The 18,111-nt window shown below is 35.8% G+C and overlaps 1 protein-coding gene across 1 annotated transcript; it reads right to left on the bottom strand.

Moving 5' to 3' along the window:
* Window positions 1–1,251: 1,251 nt before the first annotated feature.
* Window positions 1,252–16,629, bottom strand: LOC121871484. The gene is made up of 7 exons (XM_042373843.1): window positions 16,452–16,629; window positions 11,819–11,968; window positions 9,100–9,248; window positions 6,166–7,746; window positions 4,914–5,038; window positions 4,177–4,310; window positions 1,252–2,568 (listed from the first exon to the last, which is right to left on the bottom strand). Exons 2-7 carry the CDS (start codon window positions 11,934–11,936, stop codon window positions 2,408–2,410), a joined length of 2,268 nt encoding a protein of 755 aa, XP_042229777.1. The 5' UTR covers window positions 11,937–11,968; window positions 16,452–16,629; the 3' UTR covers window positions 1,252–2,407.
* Window positions 16,630–18,111: the final 1,482 nt, after the last annotated feature.

Raw genomic sequence — 18,111 nt, 5'->3', positions numbered from 1 at the left:
TGAGATAAAAGAAACATTTCTGTTTCACATAATATGACATGATGATTCACAGATTCCTTTTAGTTTTCAGCTAGACTTTATACACTTGTTACATTCCATTTAGTTGGGAAGTGAGGAAGGATGGTAAAGGTCAACTGATGAAGATGGGCACAGTTAGGGTTATGGTTTGTAAAAGAGACACCTACAAGGAGGAGCTAAAAGACAAACTTGGATTAGTGTGAATGGCCAGGGTGACAGTACTGTACTTGAGTGAAGAAAGGGAAGAACTGCAGAAGGTTTTAGTGGGTGAGACATATACAAGAGACATCTTAACTGTGAGGGTCATTCTAACTCTAAACTAGGGAGAGGCCTATACTGAGAACACCCAATGGTGGATTCATATATAGGCAGTCCCCGAGTTACGACCCTGTTCGTAAATTTTTGTTTTTGTAAGTTGGAACAGTGTTAATTCAAGAGTTTAGATAAGGTTTACTCACAACCCTGCCCATACAAAACAACAGTAATATCCCATTCATAATAAATAATGCAAATATGGAACTGTAAATAAAGTGATATTAAAAAATATAAATTCATGTAAAAAATGGGATTCTCGTTACAGAGTTTTGTGATGAATATATACTGGGATTGCAATCATAAGTGCAGGTGTTCGTAACTCGGGGACTGCTTCTACTGTGTGTGTGTGTACAGGGTATGTATATATATATATATATATATATATATATATATATATATATATATATATATATATATATATATATATATATATATATATATATATATATATATATATATATATATATATATATATATATTCTATTGCTGATGAATATGTTATGAAATCAGAAAACATTAATAAGATGCTAAAGTTTTAAAGTTATTAAGATTTTATATTACATAAAATATATTATACAAAAAACAATCTTATAAAAAATATATCTTTTCTGAGATGATTAATAAAAATGCCTAATATAAAACTAAAGACTCACTTCATTTTTAAATTACACATTATAGAAAGTAGTTACAACCTGTTCGCCATATATAATACTACACAGGAGGTCCTCGACTTACGAACGTCCGACTTACGAATGCCCGCTAATATGAACAGGTTTAAACTTGAAAATTTTAGTATTTTATGTAATGTACCTGATGACTTATTTTTTACTTTCAATTACTGTATTTTGTCATTCTATTTCTTATTTTGTCTTAAATTAAGTGATATTAGATGTATATAAGGACTTAGGCTATGATATAGTGGGATTTTAAACAAAGTTCTGTAAGTACAGTATGCACATAGCATGTGTTCCAACTTACGTACAAATTCGACTTAAGAACGTCCTCAGGAATGGAACCCATTCATAACCCAGGGACCCCCTGTAATACTCTACATTAAAAGAGGCCATTTACTTATCATCTATCTTGTTCCCATTGTTGTTGAATTATATACTGTACAGTATACTCTGTACTCTGTGTATACTGTATATACTGTATATGCCATAGTAAGTTATCGTGGATAAACATATTTTCCAAAAGTTGAAGACTGGAGTACTGTACAAGGTGAGGACGGCTTGTAGTTATTCATTCTCATAAGCAGTATCACTGCTATAAAGACGAGGAGATGACAGGCATTCAAAACATAATTTGGTTCACTTGTATTAAAAGTTGCCAAAAAATACCAAATGCTAAACTAGACAATCTGCAGACAGCTGATGTAAATGTATTACAACATGATTTCATTTAATTAAAAAAATGTGAAATCCACAGTAAGTACAGTACCGTACATATGTACTGTACAGTACACTGAAAAGGAAAATATATTTGCACAAAAGTTGAAGATATGAATGTTTTCCACATTCACAGGAAGTTGTCCACAGGGAGGACATCTTTTTATTCCTCCACTAATTGATGTCATTTTATTAGAAAAAAGTTTTAACATCTTTTGGAAAAAATTCCAATAACTCACTTGAAAATCATATTAAGGCAAATACTGCTGTTAATGATGAAAATAATCTTATTCCAGTTGTATTTGATAGGCCAATACTCGTACTACCTACCTGGTATATTAGAAACCCTTCAATTTATATGGAGAAGATAAATTATCTATCTCTTGGGATACAAGTCAAATTATATATTCTTTGTTCCACAGATGATGAATATTCATATAGAATGATAGTACACCTATGTTAAAGTATGGTGCATGTGAGCAGGTGCTTCTCCATTGATTAGCCCAGTGTTCCACAAGGAGCAGCAGATGTCATGGAGAATGAGTTCAAGCCATAGACGAGTTATTTATAGCAACTTAATCATAAGAGCCTTTATATGAAAAAATTACAGTAAAGAATATAGAACACAACTGCCTCATTCATTCATAAGTATGGAATAGTATTTTTTCTGCCTGAATATAGCACCTTCAATCATCATTCATGACATACACTTTAGGCTGAGAGAAGATTCTGAGTCCATCATCAATCTGCACAAGTTTTGCCTCCAGATCATGACGAACTCTCTTAACCCTGAGAGTGTCTTGAGCCACTGGTAATGATGACAGCTCTCTCAATACTTCAGCTTGGCCTGTAATTAATGTAAACATGAACCATTTTCTTATCAAATTCCTTAAAGTACATACAACAAAGCCACAACCTGTTGCTTTTTTTCATTTTCATTCTTACAAGCTTTTTCCTGCTGTGGTGCTGGGTGGGCCTGAATCAAGAGGAAAACACAAGCTCCCTCTATCTGGTTTCATTCACTCCCTCTAACTCGTATAACCATTGACTTATGCAATGGTGTTCATTGTTCACAACAGGGAATAATAGTCTTTTTTCATTTACAGTATTAAATTACTCGCTGGGGAATCTGTGCATTATGTGTGCTTGCTTTTGTTTGCACTATCAGCTACACTACATCCACTACACAATCTACACTACATCAAATTTAACTATACTATCATGTATATTACAATGACCACACTAGCTACAAAACAGCAATTACACTATCATTTGGGTGGTTGGTCTGTCCAGTGCTAGTACAGGAGGAAACTGGAGTATCCGGAGAAACCTGTATGTTTGGGAGGTTCACACTGGATAATACCCTTCTCACATGTGTCAAGACAAAGCAGGACTCAAACCCTTGCCATATTGGTGAGAGATATGTGTGCTAATGCCAACCCCCCACTACACTATTATCGACATTATATCAACTACTGTACACTACCACTATTACATCTATAAAGTAAAAACTGGCGCAGTTGCAAATTTTTATCAGACTACACAATAGTCAAGACAAATACTGTACCAATTATTAATTGAGATGATGAGGTGAAGGAGGTATTTTGCAATTTACCATTAACATGAAATTGTAAAGATCTCTTGCACACAGAGACCTATATTTCTCATAATTTTTAATTGTTGATGGACTAGTGTATTTATTAACCCTATTACATGATAACAGACTTTAGGTATTGAAGTGTAGTTATGTCATTATAAGATCAACAACTCTTACACTGAAATATTCAGTGCAAATATGTAATACAAATACAGTATACATATTGTAAAGTTATTTATTTTCATCTAAAATGAGATAATTAGGTATGAAGCTGTGGTCATGTGTGAGTGTTATACTAAAGCTGTGGTCATGTGTGAGTGTTATACTGAAGCTGTGGTCATGTGTGAGTGTTATACTAAAGCTGTGGTCATGTGTGAGTGTTATACTAGCTGTGGTCATGTGTGAGTGTTATACTAAAGCTGTGGTCATGTGTGAGTGTTATACTAAAGCTGTGGTCATGTGTGAGTGTTATACTGAAGCTGTGGTCATGTGTGAGTGTTATACTAAAGCTGTGGTCATGTGTGAGTGTTATACTGAAGCTGTGGTCATGTGTGAGTGTTATACTAAAGCTGTGGTCATGTGTGAGTGTTATACTGAAGCTGTGGTCATGTGTGAGTGTTATACTGAAGCTGGTCATGTGTGAGTATTAGACTGAAGCTGGTCATGTGTGAGTGTTATACTGAAAATTTTATCATTACTGCTTACATCCTCCAACTGTTATTTAATTTCCTGTCTAGGTTACAAAAAACTCAAGGAAAGTGGATGTTACCAAGTACTTTACACTGTTCTATGATCACTTACAAGCAAAAGAGATAGAAATGTATATAGAACCTTCCTAACATAGTAATATTTACTTACTTTTCTGGAGAAGATGGAGTGTGTTTCGACGCTCGTGATCCGGCAATGGTGTATGGCCAGGTGGGCAGTCTGGGTCAACAGCCTGAGCCAACTCTGCCAGTCGCCGTTCTTCTTCCTTGCGAGCCAAGATGTACCTAAAGAGATCATGTTATCAAGGGAGATTTCTTAACTTTTACAGAAGATATTACTGTACCCTGCATTTATAACAATACAGAACAAATATACATCTTATACATGCAGAAAATACATGTAAAATTAATATCTACTGTATACCCATTAAAAAAAGGGCAATATCATGAGTCGAAAGGTTATTTAATCGGGTATCTTCTGCAGACAGAGACTAACAACTTAACTATCAAGAGATTTACCACAGTAATCTTAGCTAGAACTTCTACCTAGGATGACAAGCATACACTGCACTAAAGTCTTCAGGAAGTTAACCTAAATGGGTGTACAGTCATAATTTACATACTCTTTTCCATTCTTTATCCTCTTTGCCTCTAATGAGCCTGTTAGCCACTTGGGCAACTGGTCATGTCTCTGTTACACATTGTTGGTAAGTACTGGGCATGTACTGGCTCCAGAATGTGTCTGTACCTGCATCTATGTTGGTCAAGTCAGGCTTTAAATGAGTTCACACTAAGTGCCATCACAACACTCTCTGGCAAGTTATTTCAAGAGTTTACGACTCTTCCACCCATAAAAGACAAACAGTACAAGATATTAACACAATCTACCTTGGTATCCTGCCCTTCTTGTATGTGGGTGGAGGGTCGCCATGACGCTGCTGCACATTCTTCAAGGACTGGGATCTTCTAAGTGAGGATCTAGCTGAAGTCTGAAGCTGATGTTGTTCTTTCTTCTGTCATAAAAGCAATATTTAAAAATTTAAGTTCAAACAACTTACCGTATATTCCTGACATGAAAACTTATGAACATTATCTGATAAGGATTCAGACAGATACAGCAGAGAAACGTGCTTATATGAATCATCATCATCATCAATATTAAGGGCCATTTTTCACGCTTGCGTAGGTTAGCCATAAAATGATTTAAAATTCCATAAATGCAATGGCATCTTGACTATTTATTTATAATTCATCTAGTTAAATGTATCAAGGGTAGTACAAAAAGCTGCACAAGTGACCCTCTGCATAAACCATAATCATAAACTTCTAATGCTGAACCTCTATCAACTTTTCAATTCAAGTCAATATAATCGACTCGAGGACCTCAAATGCTCCTGCAACTTTCATTTAAACCACTGGTTCAAATGGCTCTTTTGACCCTGAATCAACAGAATGAAAAGGCTAATCTTAACAAAACATTTTCTGGCTACTTATCAGCTTCAACAGTGTAACAAGCTGAAAAGGTCACCTGACTGTGAGGACTGAACTTGGATAATCACATATAATTACAGAGTTTTGAATATAAATTGTAAATCAACCACCAACTCGCTACTGTCATAAAATCATATGAATATTTGGAAATATAACTGTACAGTTTACATTCACAAACACGTACGGTTAGTTCTCCATCTTTATGACATATTCATCTTGAAGAAGAAACTGTACTCACAAATGCTCAACACAAGATATTTTGGAAATGAGTAAAGTTTTAAACACTAACACATAACAATTACCTTTGGTTCATATATATTATACACAATTTAAGTTTGTAACAGATACCATTCAGTAGCTAAATGACTACACACAAGGAACAGAGAGTAAACAAAACATAGACTGAATGATACATAGACATACACTCAGATAAAACACACTTACATGTGCTAAACCTTTGTTTTTTGCATGAGAGAGTTTGGCAAAGACCTAGTAATTTAATGTTCTACCCCTAATTAATTATGTGAGTCCAGAACACTGTATATAGTGATAAATTTATAGAAATACCCACCAATGGAAAGAAATTTGATTACATGTACACAGATACAGAGGCACATAAACTACAGTACAATACATTACTTAGTCTCACCTTCAAAAGTTTTGGAGAAGAGTTAGCCACTGGACTACCAGGAAGAATGTTTGGCACAGGTGTAGAAGTTTTCATGGTTTCACCCACTGGCATATGACTACGTATATTTTCATCTTGCATCATTTCCTCACTGTATGAATATTTATCTTTATCTTGTATAACATGTCCTTCATTTTCAGCTGTGTCAAAAGAGTTCAAGTCATTATCCTGTGGCCAAACCTCAGTATCTCCATTCTGGTCCACCCCATTTTCAGTGTTCTGACTTTCTGAACGTATATTCAGGTGAAACTTTTCACCCGTTGGTTCACAGAAAATTGACTGATCTTGATCATCAATATTCATATCAGCACTAGAAGCTAGTGTTGCATTAAGATCTAGTTCAGCAGCAGATGATGTCCTATTAAATGGAACACTGACATTAGTGGCTTCATCCCAGTTTGATCTACAATCTGAATGAAAGCCATCAAAAACTTTGTGGTTCTGGTTATACGAGTGAACTGATGTTTCATGTATATTTTCTTCACCTTTTCCAATCCAAATCCTTTCTAGATCACTTTTACTCCTCTGGATAACTTCAGAATTTTGTAAGTCATCTTTCCTTGGTGACATGGCTGAGCTATTAATTCTATCATTACTGACATCTCTCTTTTTCTCTTGAGTTGTTCTGACCAACTGGTCATGACTCCCACTATCTGGTAGTGCATTATGATTAGTATGGATGAGATTACTATTCGATTTTGAAAACTTTTTCCTAAGTTGTGGAGATGAAGGATGCACTAAATTCTTTTTAATACTGTTTATATTCCCCACAGTGCCTAATTTATTTGATCTAGATATTGCATTTCCATTTTTTTTACTTAATAAATCCCTGTCAAAACTTTGAGCACGTACCATCTTTGAACTTGCTGGTCTATTGGTTATGGCAGGTACTTTACATTTCATGGTAGATCTCTGAGTGTCAATGTCATTTCGTGCACTTCCCTCACATGATCCATATAAACTTAACCTGTCAGAACTATCAAGTAACATTTTGTGTTGATTTTCAATTGTCTTATAATGTACATTATAATCCACTTCACATGAAGGCTTTTGATGCTTAATTTTTGACATCAAATTACCCAATTTCATCTTCCTGATCTCTTGGGTCAACTCAGTATTAGATAAGAGCACCTGATTACTAGCAGGCATTTGTCTCAGTGCTGGGACCACTGGTGTGGGTACAGTCTGTGTCAGCTTTGAGGCGAGAGGCTTCAATATAACTGGACTTCCTGATCTTGGCCTTTGTTGGTGATCAGAGATTTGAGACTTTTTTTTAAGAGTTTGTCTATGATGGTTTGAGCCTCTGGGATGATTTACAATATTTTCCTCATCCCAATCATTATTTGAAATCCCAGTATCATCTGATGATATAAGTCCATCATGCTCTGAGTGGTAATGGTGAGTAGGGTTGGTGACTAATGGCTCAATCTGTTCTTCTGTGAGAGAAAAATAGTCTGAGTGTGCACTCCCTTCTCGTTCTGAACACTGGCTTCTGCTGCGAGGTTTTGCAGACCCATTTCGATTAGGTGCCAGGGCATCTGCCTAAAACAATAATAAAATTAGCATTACAGCACTGTAACCGAATTTATGAAACCTTCTCCTTTGTGTAATTTTTTTTCTTCAAAATAGTGCCCTATTGCACAAAACTGTGCTGAGTGCAAACTCTATACTTACTCAATATTAATAAAATTTAGTACTGCACTGTACAGTACAGTCCTCAGTCAAACCATCTACAAGAGGATCTTCAGAGTAAATGGTAAATAAACTTTTCTATAGCCTAGTGTATATATTATATATACAGTACAGTACAATATACTTTACAGTGTGGATTGTTAACAAATAGTGTGTAAATTTCTTTTAATATACCATATTTTATAGCATATAAGATGCAAGAGCAAGGAATACAGTAGGTGTATTTAGGAATACCTTTTTAGTGTTCCTTTTAAGCCATTCCGGTATCGAATATTCAGATAGTGAATAATATCATCAATGGCAAAAATAGGGTTTGGTTCACAACTGACAAAAAACAACAATATTTAGCAGTGAAGCAGAGGAGTCACTAATATGCTTGGATGCCAATGCGTACAGATTCACGAAAGGATGGCATGAATATAGACGGATAAAGAGAGAGCACCTCACTTGTACCAAACAAATGACCGAATGGAGCATGAGAGGATGCGGGAAGGAGGGGGATGATGTCATACCCCCTTGATTAAGAGTAAGTCCCTACACATCTGGGGTGCTAATTTGACTGCCCCAGTTGATTCATGGGTCGCATGTGGCATGCAATTTGAATTTTCAATCGGACCAACATTCAGATAAGCGAATTTCACCTTTGGATAGTGAAAAGGAGGTGTAAAAATAGAATATTCGGATAGTGATAATTCTGATAGTGAAGGGATACTGAACCTGTTTTCAGTAGTACATTATTCTTAAGAGAATGTTAGGTTTTTCTCATGCTAGTCTTTCCAATATCAAAGATCAAAATACACATACGGTACTGAAAAAATAAAAATCTTTTGAATTGTGAGGCAAGTTGTAAAAAATCCAGTATTTGCTGGTAATTTCAATATGTATGGTTATTTTATTATTTCCTGATAAAATTCTTCGATCAGCCCAGAGCCCAGCCAATACCGAATTAACAAAGATTCAATGAATTGCTATATTCCCTAACTTTAAATTTTAATATCTGACATTACATAGCACATTCTGATACAAATCACAAGAACATCTCCATACAGTATTTGGTATACTTCACCTTCAGCACTAAATAATTTATTAGAGAGAAATTTTGATAATAGAGCAACAGTTAGACATCAGCTTGTTAAAGAGATCATTACTATAGTGAACGAGAAAATTTGACATAGACATTGTACATCTGTATTGAGGACTCACCTGTCTCACTGATGATGTGGTACTTGCTGAACTCTCTCTTGTTGCTTTTAAGGGCTGAGATCTTTTGTTATTATCTCGTCCCTTACATCGAGCTTGTATTTCGTGCAGTCGTCTTACGTTTTCTTGCAAGAAAGTATTTTGAGGTCTACCTAAAAAGGTAATTTACCTGATGTTAACTACTGTCCACATACTGTATAATTCTTCTTCAGTGAGTTTAAGTTTGATTGTTATTTACCAGTAATAACTTTTGAATTAACAGTCATGACAACATGTATTGTACTGTACACAAAATGTTCTTGGCAGTTATTTGTCAAGTCCAGACTTGGATTCAAGCATTTTATGTAATTCAAGGTATTCACACCATTTTGAAATACAGTCAGTCCTCGACTTACGACGGGGTTAGGGACCGACGACCAGGTCATAAGTCGAAAATGCGAAAATAATACACAGAAAATCTAAAATGGGTGTCTCTTTTTCTTCTCAGCACCACGAGAACTCTCACTTTTATGCTTGCCAGCCATTTTAAAGGGAATTACAAACGAAAATTATGTCAATACACAGCGCAATCACTAACGTCGGGACTCAAAAATACGTAATTTGAAAAATATTTTATACAACTGCGGCGGTAGTATGTCCTGGTGGTCGTAAGTCGAGGAGTACCTGTACTGTACTGTACTGTACTGTACAGTAAAGTACAGTACAGGTAACTGTATTCAAATTTAGTACAGTAAGTACAGTCACAATGCAAAGTTTCTTTACCCCCTAGATAGAAGGAAGGTAAAGCCAAGGTTGAAGAAAGGCCAGACGAATGGACATACAGGTATCCCTCAAGATACGAATGGGTTAGGTTAAAAAAAAGAAATCGTTAGGTGAATTTTCGTATATCGAATAGAAAAACATATGGGAACAATAGGGTTCGGTTCCTCAATGACAAAACTATCCTAATATCATACCCCCAAAACACGAAATCAGTTCACAAACAAGAAAAATAGCATCTAACTCATGATAAATAGTTCACAACTACTGTACTGTAATTTACTACCTAACACAAAAACATTAATAAAATACTATCTAGATGAAAATATGCAGCTAAAACTATTAAGGAAAAGTTAATCAAAGTTTAAGACACCCGCAAGTGGCACCAATTGCATAGACGCTGGCTGCTTCAGCGTGACCACCCTGAAGCATGGTCAAAGCAATCAGCCTGCTCAACCACAACGCTCCTACCCCCGCTCACACACAAAGAAATATTTATTCCCTTTATATTTTTTACCTAATGATAGTTATTTCTTTGACATATTTTGCATATTATGTATACAGTATAGGATTGTGTGTGCATGCAACTTAGTAAAAAAAAAAAGTGAAGAAAGTTAAGTTTATCTATCCAAAAGTACAAGTTGTAAAATAATCATAACATAACCCTCCCCAGCTCATCCTACTAATTTCACTGGTGCATGAAAAAATGTAACATGTACTGTATTCCCTTTATGTTTTTGACCTTACGATAATTTTATTTTATTTTTTTCACATCTGTATGTAGGATTATGTATGCATGTAGCTGAATGAAAAAAAAAATATGAAGAAAGTTATGTTTATATAATACGGTAAAAGTATTGTATACCCAAAATTATGAAGTGAAAACTAGCCATAAAATCCATAACATAACTCCTACCTCAGCCTGGTAGGGAGTGCTCTAGGGAGATGTGGCCGCCCCAGCCGACTGTCGGGGCAAGTGATTTGAATCTTTGTCGGGACCCAAATTCGTATAAGCAGGGAAAGCTTTCATAGGTAACACGAAATAGTGGTGTCAATATAGGAAATTTGAAAAAAGAGAATTTTCATATCTCTAGGGATACCTGTAAACTCATTCAGTAGTTTGGTGATGAGGCATGATGACGGTAGGGCTCACACACCAGCACCTCAACACAGTCACTCAGACAAAACACCCGAGGACAGGAATGAAATATGATTAAAAACTTTGACATGATGTGGTATGTTGGTAGGGCTAAAATTATTTTATGAATACTGTACTGTGTTAGTATATACTGACAGCACAAAGCATAGTGTATATCTTGTATATCTGTTCGTCTGGCCTTTTTTCAACCTTGGCTTTGCCTTCCCTCCAACCAGGGGGTAAAGAAATTTTGGATTATGACTGCACAGATACAGTATCTATAAAAGTGCTATAAAAATCACTTAAAAATATATGAACAATGACAGGCCCTATTAATCAGTCTTCTTGCTAAGAGCAGTGCATTGCATCTGTCACCTAGTAAGCAGTCCCAGAGTTACAAACAGGTTATGTTCCTGGATCCTCTTTATAAGTTGATCAGTTTGTAAGTCGGAAGTAGTAATTCCACAGGTTAAGTTAGACTAAAACATAACCCTGCCCACACAAAACAACAATAATATCATATACAAAACAAATAATATAAATACTGTACTGTAATTAGTGAGGTTAAACAATATAAAGTAATGTAAACAAATTTAAATCATTATTGAGTTTTGTGAAGAATACATTGGGATACTGTCCGTAAGTTGGGCATTCATAACTCGGAACTACCTGTAATTCCTTTCACAAAGTGGTATCTCTTAAGGTGACACAAATTCCTGGATGTCCAAAAATATTTGCACCATGCCTATACAGTACAGTATATAGTATATTCACACTACAGTATATTCATCTCACTCTAAGGTACTGTATTGTACATTTAAATACCTCGTTCAGCTGGGTGCACTGTGATTCCCTGGATGCCAATGGTAAGGCTTCCTTGGTGACGATCACGTATCTTGCATCCTTCTGGCGACAAGCCACGGCGCATGATGGGCAAATTCATTGTTTCTATTCATGGCGTATTAACTGCACTTACTAGAATATGGAAAATATAAAAGAATTAAAAATGAACAAATATACAGTACTGTACAGTACTATATACTGTATATAAAATAAAACACAATACCTGTATAGAACAGTACAGTACAGTACAGTACAGTACATTACAGCACAGTATAGTACAGTACTACATATACTGTATATAAAATAAAACACAATGCCAGTACAGTATAGTATACAGTAGTACAATACTGTACTATATCTAATTACAGTTATGATAACTGAAGATAGGGCATAGTAGCAATAAAATATGGACTAATTTACATATAATGTATGTATTTCTTAGTTCTTTCACATCAATAATAAAGACTGAGAGTGTGACAGGTTTCTTGCATAAAGGTACTGTAATGCATTTCACATCTTTGGGGTGAAGGGTTAAATAATTTGAATTAACTTAAGTGCAATCTGCTTCTAGATTTTTGGCAAATAGACAGAATCAATCACCATACTCTCTGTAATTACAACAGGAATGACCCACTAAAATCAGGTCACCTTAAGATTAGCCCCCAGCATGCTTTGCTTATTGATTAATCATCTTAATGCTACCTAGGAGGGTCAAGTTGATAGTGTTAGGCTAATTTAGTTTATGTTATGTTATGTTAGATTAAATTATGTTAGGTAAGATAATGTTATGTTAACATTAGGGTGGTTAATCTTGAGGTGAAATAAGCTGGGGGTTAATCTTCAGGTGATTCATAAAATCAGACATACTGTACAAAAGTTATACATGACCTATTTGCTTTTTCTTACTTCAAAGTACAGTTGTACCCCACTTAACGCGGTCAATAGAACCCAGAGGGTCCCGTGTTAAGTGAAATCCGCGTTAAGTGAACAACAGAACATATGGGATTAATTCCAATAGAAACCGGCCCGACCCCCAAACTCCACTTTTTGAAGACACATAACTATGTTGTAGTAAAAATAACATCTTAATTTTATGATGGTACATGCACACAATTAATACTTAAGAGAAATAGAGAAATACAGTCGCCAAGTTAATGTCCATTCAAATAATGGACTCAACTCCCTCCCCCTCTCACACTACACTGGCTCTTCCCTCTCTGAGAAATTTTTGGGGGAAAACCACTAAATTTTAATAAATAATACCTCAAACTAAAGTTAGGATAATACAATTGACATTGCTGGATTCCTTGTAAGACCAGGAATATTTTGAATATAAATGTCATATATTTTGCACAAAAGATAACATAGTTACTCAGAAAAAATTTTATCTAAAATTTGTATGTCTAATGCAAAATATATGATGTTTATATTCAAAATGATCACCAAATTATAAGAATTCCAGCAATGTAAATTATATTCTGGCCGGGTAATTTGTATGAATTTTATGAGCTAAAACAAATATCTTCAGTTAATAAAAAAAAAAATAATCTTCACGACACTATCTGTCAATCAAAGTACCCCACCTTGCCTTCCCCCCTCTTCCAACCGCGCGGTCAGTCCCAACCCTCCCCCCCACCCCCCACCACTCCTCCCTTCAAGAGAAGAGTGGGTGAAAAATTTAGATTTTAACATTTTGTATTAAATAATACCTCAGATTAAAGTTAGGATAATATAATTGACATTGCTGGATTCCTTGTAAGACCAGGAATATTTTGAATATAAATGTCATATATTTTGCACAAAAGATAACATAGTTACTCTGAGAAAATTTTTTATCTAAAATTTGTATGTCTAATGCAAAATATATGATGTTTATATTCAAAATGATCACCAAATTATAAGAATTCCAGCAATGTAAATTATATTCTGGCCGGGTAATTTGTATGAATTTTATGAGCTAAAACAGGCAGTCAGGCAGGGTGGCGGGTGGGGCAAATCTAAAAATAGCGTCTCGAGCCGGACACTCACCGCGTATATGTGGAAAAAATCCGTGTTAAGTGAAAGTTCAGCTCTGGCGAGGCACCGCGTATATGATAAAACGCGTTAAGTGAAACCGCGTTAGGCGGGGTAATACTGTATTCTTTAATCCACTGCCAGATTTGTATTGTGGCAAGTGAAAGACAAATGGTGAGAAGGATAATGCAGTACGTACTATATAAAGTAAATTTTTAAGGTAAAAATCACATAAAACACCCTAGCGAATTTTATCCAAAGCTTATAGATCTGGGACTGCCTCACACATACAGGTACAGTACTTCCCCATACACAACTGACACCACAAAACCTTGATAAGTAGACAAAACCATCACTGAACTATGGCTGAATTTAGTGAAAAAAAAGAAAAGAAAAAGGGGTACCTGATACTGTATCTGCATAGCCATGTATCCTGGCTAAGTGTACACGTATAGGTAGTACTATTACTGTACAGCTAATATCGTCAAGTAATTTTTAACCTCACTGATATCACTTTTATGTCTTTAGTATATTTTAACCATCAGTTATTTTTTGGGGGGGAAAAAAGTGAAGGTTAGGTTAAGTTTGGTATAGTTTCCTTTTAAATTATACCCCTGTATTTCACTAGAAACTACTGGAGACCTCAGGTTTTATGCTTGCTTTGTAATTGCTGTGATAACATTGTTGGGTTAATAAAAATGGATTTCAGAATTTTTATCTCGTATTGAGTTAACGATTTCGACAGCAGCACATCACTGGTCCTCCATAAACTTTGCTTCAATTGTCTTTAGATATTGTCTTCTATTGGGGAAATGCTTTTTGGGGAGGTGTTAGGAAATGTGTCATATAGCATGGTAATGTGATTCAAACCACCAGCGCACTACATCCTGCTCCCATGGCTCGCTGACGACTGACTTAATTTTTTTTTTTTTTTTTTTTGTATTTTGACCAATAAAACTATCAACAATATTACTTGTCCAAAGTTTTAATATGTAATGGTGTTGTTTCGGGGTTTTAGTATGTGATGGTGTTTTTGCTGCTCAGATTAGGAGGGATCCATAAACTCAAAAAGTGATTCTTAACATTTGTACAAGTTTGGAAAGGTTAGGTAAGGTTTTCAAAGAGTTGTTTGGTTACCAAAGAAGGTAAACATAACTCCACAACGAGCCATGGGAGGAGGAAGGTGTAGTGCGCGGGTGGTCTGAATCACATTAACATGCTATATAATACATGTCCTAACTTCCCCCCCCACCCCCCCAAAAAAAATTAATAATAAATAAATAAATAAATAAAAAAATCCCCAATAGAAGACAATATCTAAAGACAATAGAAGGAAAAATTATGGCGGAATAGTGATGTGTTGTTGCTGAAATCGTGGACGGCCTAACTTTTACTTTTTTACTTTTATCCTCTTCGCCACTGATCGACTTGTTAGCCACTTGGGCGATCCACGTCTCTGATTACTTTTTCTTTTCATTTATCTTCACCAAAAGATGGCTCGCTAGCCACCTGGGCGATCAGTCACGTCTCTGTCACGCACTGTTGGCAAATACTGGGTATGCACCGGCTCCTAAATGTACCTGAACCCGCTCCAGTGTTGGTCAAGTCTTGTCTTGAAAGAGCTCACACTCGGTGCCGTCACAACACTCTCTGGTAGATTGTTCCAAGAGTTTACAACTCTCACTCCGAAAAAGTTTGCCCTCACGGTTTTCTGGACTTGCGGCTTCTTCAATCTTGAGCTGTGATCCCTTGTGGGGCGAGCGTCCGCCAGCTCCAAGTAAGGACACACAACTGAGTAGTGCCCCCTGAGATGCTTATACACCTCAACTAGGTCCCCCCCCTTGCCCGTCTGTAGTATAAGCTAGGCAGGTTCAGGCGCTCCAATCTCTCAGGGTAACTGAGATGCCGAAGTGCAGGCACCAGTTTGGTGGCCCTCCTTTGAACATTTTCAACCAACTGACAGTCCCTAGCATATCTCGGAGAGCAGATGGGGTGACAGTACTCCAGATGGGGAAGCACTTCACTCCTGAAGATCGTTACGAGGGACGGACTGTCTAGATATCTGAACGACCTTCTTATAAGACCCAAAAAAGAGTAACGTTAACCTGATATTGTTATACAGTACTGCATCTGTAACCCAAAACCACACATGGAAACCAATTCAACATAAATATCATAAACATAACAATCTTGTGACGGTGGGGTATCCAGCTATGTAAAACTCTTAAAACAAAATTAAGATTTATTCAAGACTACAGTACTTAGTGGCTTGTTCCGATTAGAATCATAATTTAGAGTAGGCTTATGTTAATCTTTTAATGGCACAGAGACAGTGGGGCCTGTGGTATTATATGTATTAGATATTTCCAGATTTGTGATAAATAATACATGCAATCATAATAATGTACTGTAATATACTTCCTGTAAAAAATGAGAAACAGTAAACTATAAAGATGGCGCCACTATAATACAATACTAATTAATACAATATGAATTATTAAAACCTCCTTGTTAATTATATGTTTGTGGTGGATAACTTAGGGGATAATTAACCTCATTGAGACCTACACCTGAGAACCAAGACGATAATAACAATACTTACAGTTGTGATTTGTTTTCATTTCTTCCCTTCCCACTTATTTCAGTATAGGATTAATGTTACCATCAAAAGCCGCCACCACAAGAGCACATGAATCACAGTAATTTAGTCACAGTAGCACAAAAAGCACAGAACAGTACTCCACTAACAGCACACAGGTGACATATTTGCGCTGACGTCAAGTTTGTTTTTATTTTGATGGCAACACTGAGAGCATGTTGTCATGGTAACACTTGATGCTCCCAATGAAAACGGGGGGCGTTCAGGGTGGACTGTGCCAGGTGGTGTAGGAGGGTATACCTGTATAACCTTTTTTTCTATATTTTCAATTTCTTTCCATTCTTTTTTTTTTGCCCCCTAGGCTCCGTTGTGGGTCGTTTGACCTGTGCCCGGGTGGGCTAATTCCCGTAAAAAAAAAAAAATGTAGTAGGAGCGCAGATTTTTTTTTCTTAGACATACAATGCAGATCATGTAACATTTTGATGCTGAAATATCCGACCTTTGAAGTGGGAAGTGCTAGTACAGTATTGTCCTTCTGGTATTATATACATTCTAAAAAAAAAGAGTACTGTACCTCAGTTACAGTACTGGTCTTTAGTACTCTTAACTCAATTGTATTTCTGTAATATACAGTATAAGAGTGCACTGATTACTTGATACCCTTGTTCATGATTGGAATAAACATGGAAGCATTGTACAGTATTAACATATCTTACTTTTGCAGTTATAGTAGTTACCGACCAGGTCCATGTCGATAACAAACATATATTAATAAATTACAGTAATTCTATTATTGATATGACACAAGTATGAATACTTGTCACGATCTCGTACACAGAACTCTTCCTTATATCATCAGAATGTTTTTCTTATTAGAATTGTGGTAGCCTGGATCCCCTGCTTACTATTGGTTATGGGTTTACAATTAACCTAACCTACGGCTCATCCCAGACCCTCACTTCAACTGATGAAGTCTCCACCAATTGAAACTTGGCACCTTGCTCCCAAATACTGTACAATACAGAACTGTATATCTGTCATGCTTAGGATCTTCTGCCACTTAACAACTGACGAGTTTGGCAACACTGGGCTGGTAGAGATCGCTTTAGCAAGGAATTAGGTCTTCAATGCTGTGATTGAACTGTTTACTGCTGTGAAGCCTGCAAAACACATTTAGGTTCTAACTTCACTTAATAATACATAAAACATGCCATGCTGTTTAGTGTTATATTTGTATATCATATTTATGGTTAATGCATCAAGAATTATTAAATAATGATTAGAATAATTCATATTTTTTTGGTATTGAACTGCTTCAGCCATAAAGCCCACAAAGCACCTTTAGGCTCTAGCTTCATGTAATCATAAAAAAGCATGGTTTGGTTTTTCTGTGTGTGTGTACACTTGATACATAGAGAATTATTAAAATAATTAATCAAGTAATTATTTATGCATTTTATAGAATTAATATATCTTTGTTACATTTTACCTATATTTTTACACACCCTCCTACCCTCCACTTCTGAATTATACTCTTTTTATCGTTCATTCACTTTTCTTATCAAAACCATTTAACCCTTACAAACACTTGTCAACATTCTGTTATTTCTTTCACATCTACTCGTATATATCCCCTTTACTTCTACATTTTTTATTCTATGTA

The sequence above is a fragment of the Homarus americanus genome, unplaced genomic scaffold (genome assembly GCF_018991925.1).
Source record: "Homarus americanus isolate GMGI-L3 unplaced genomic scaffold, GMGI_Hamer_2.0 scaffold45698, whole genome shotgun sequence".
NCBI classification, from domain to species: Eukaryota; Metazoa; Arthropoda; class Malacostraca; order Decapoda; family Nephropidae; genus Homarus; species Homarus americanus.
This window is presented reverse-complemented; position numbering and strand designations above follow the sequence as displayed.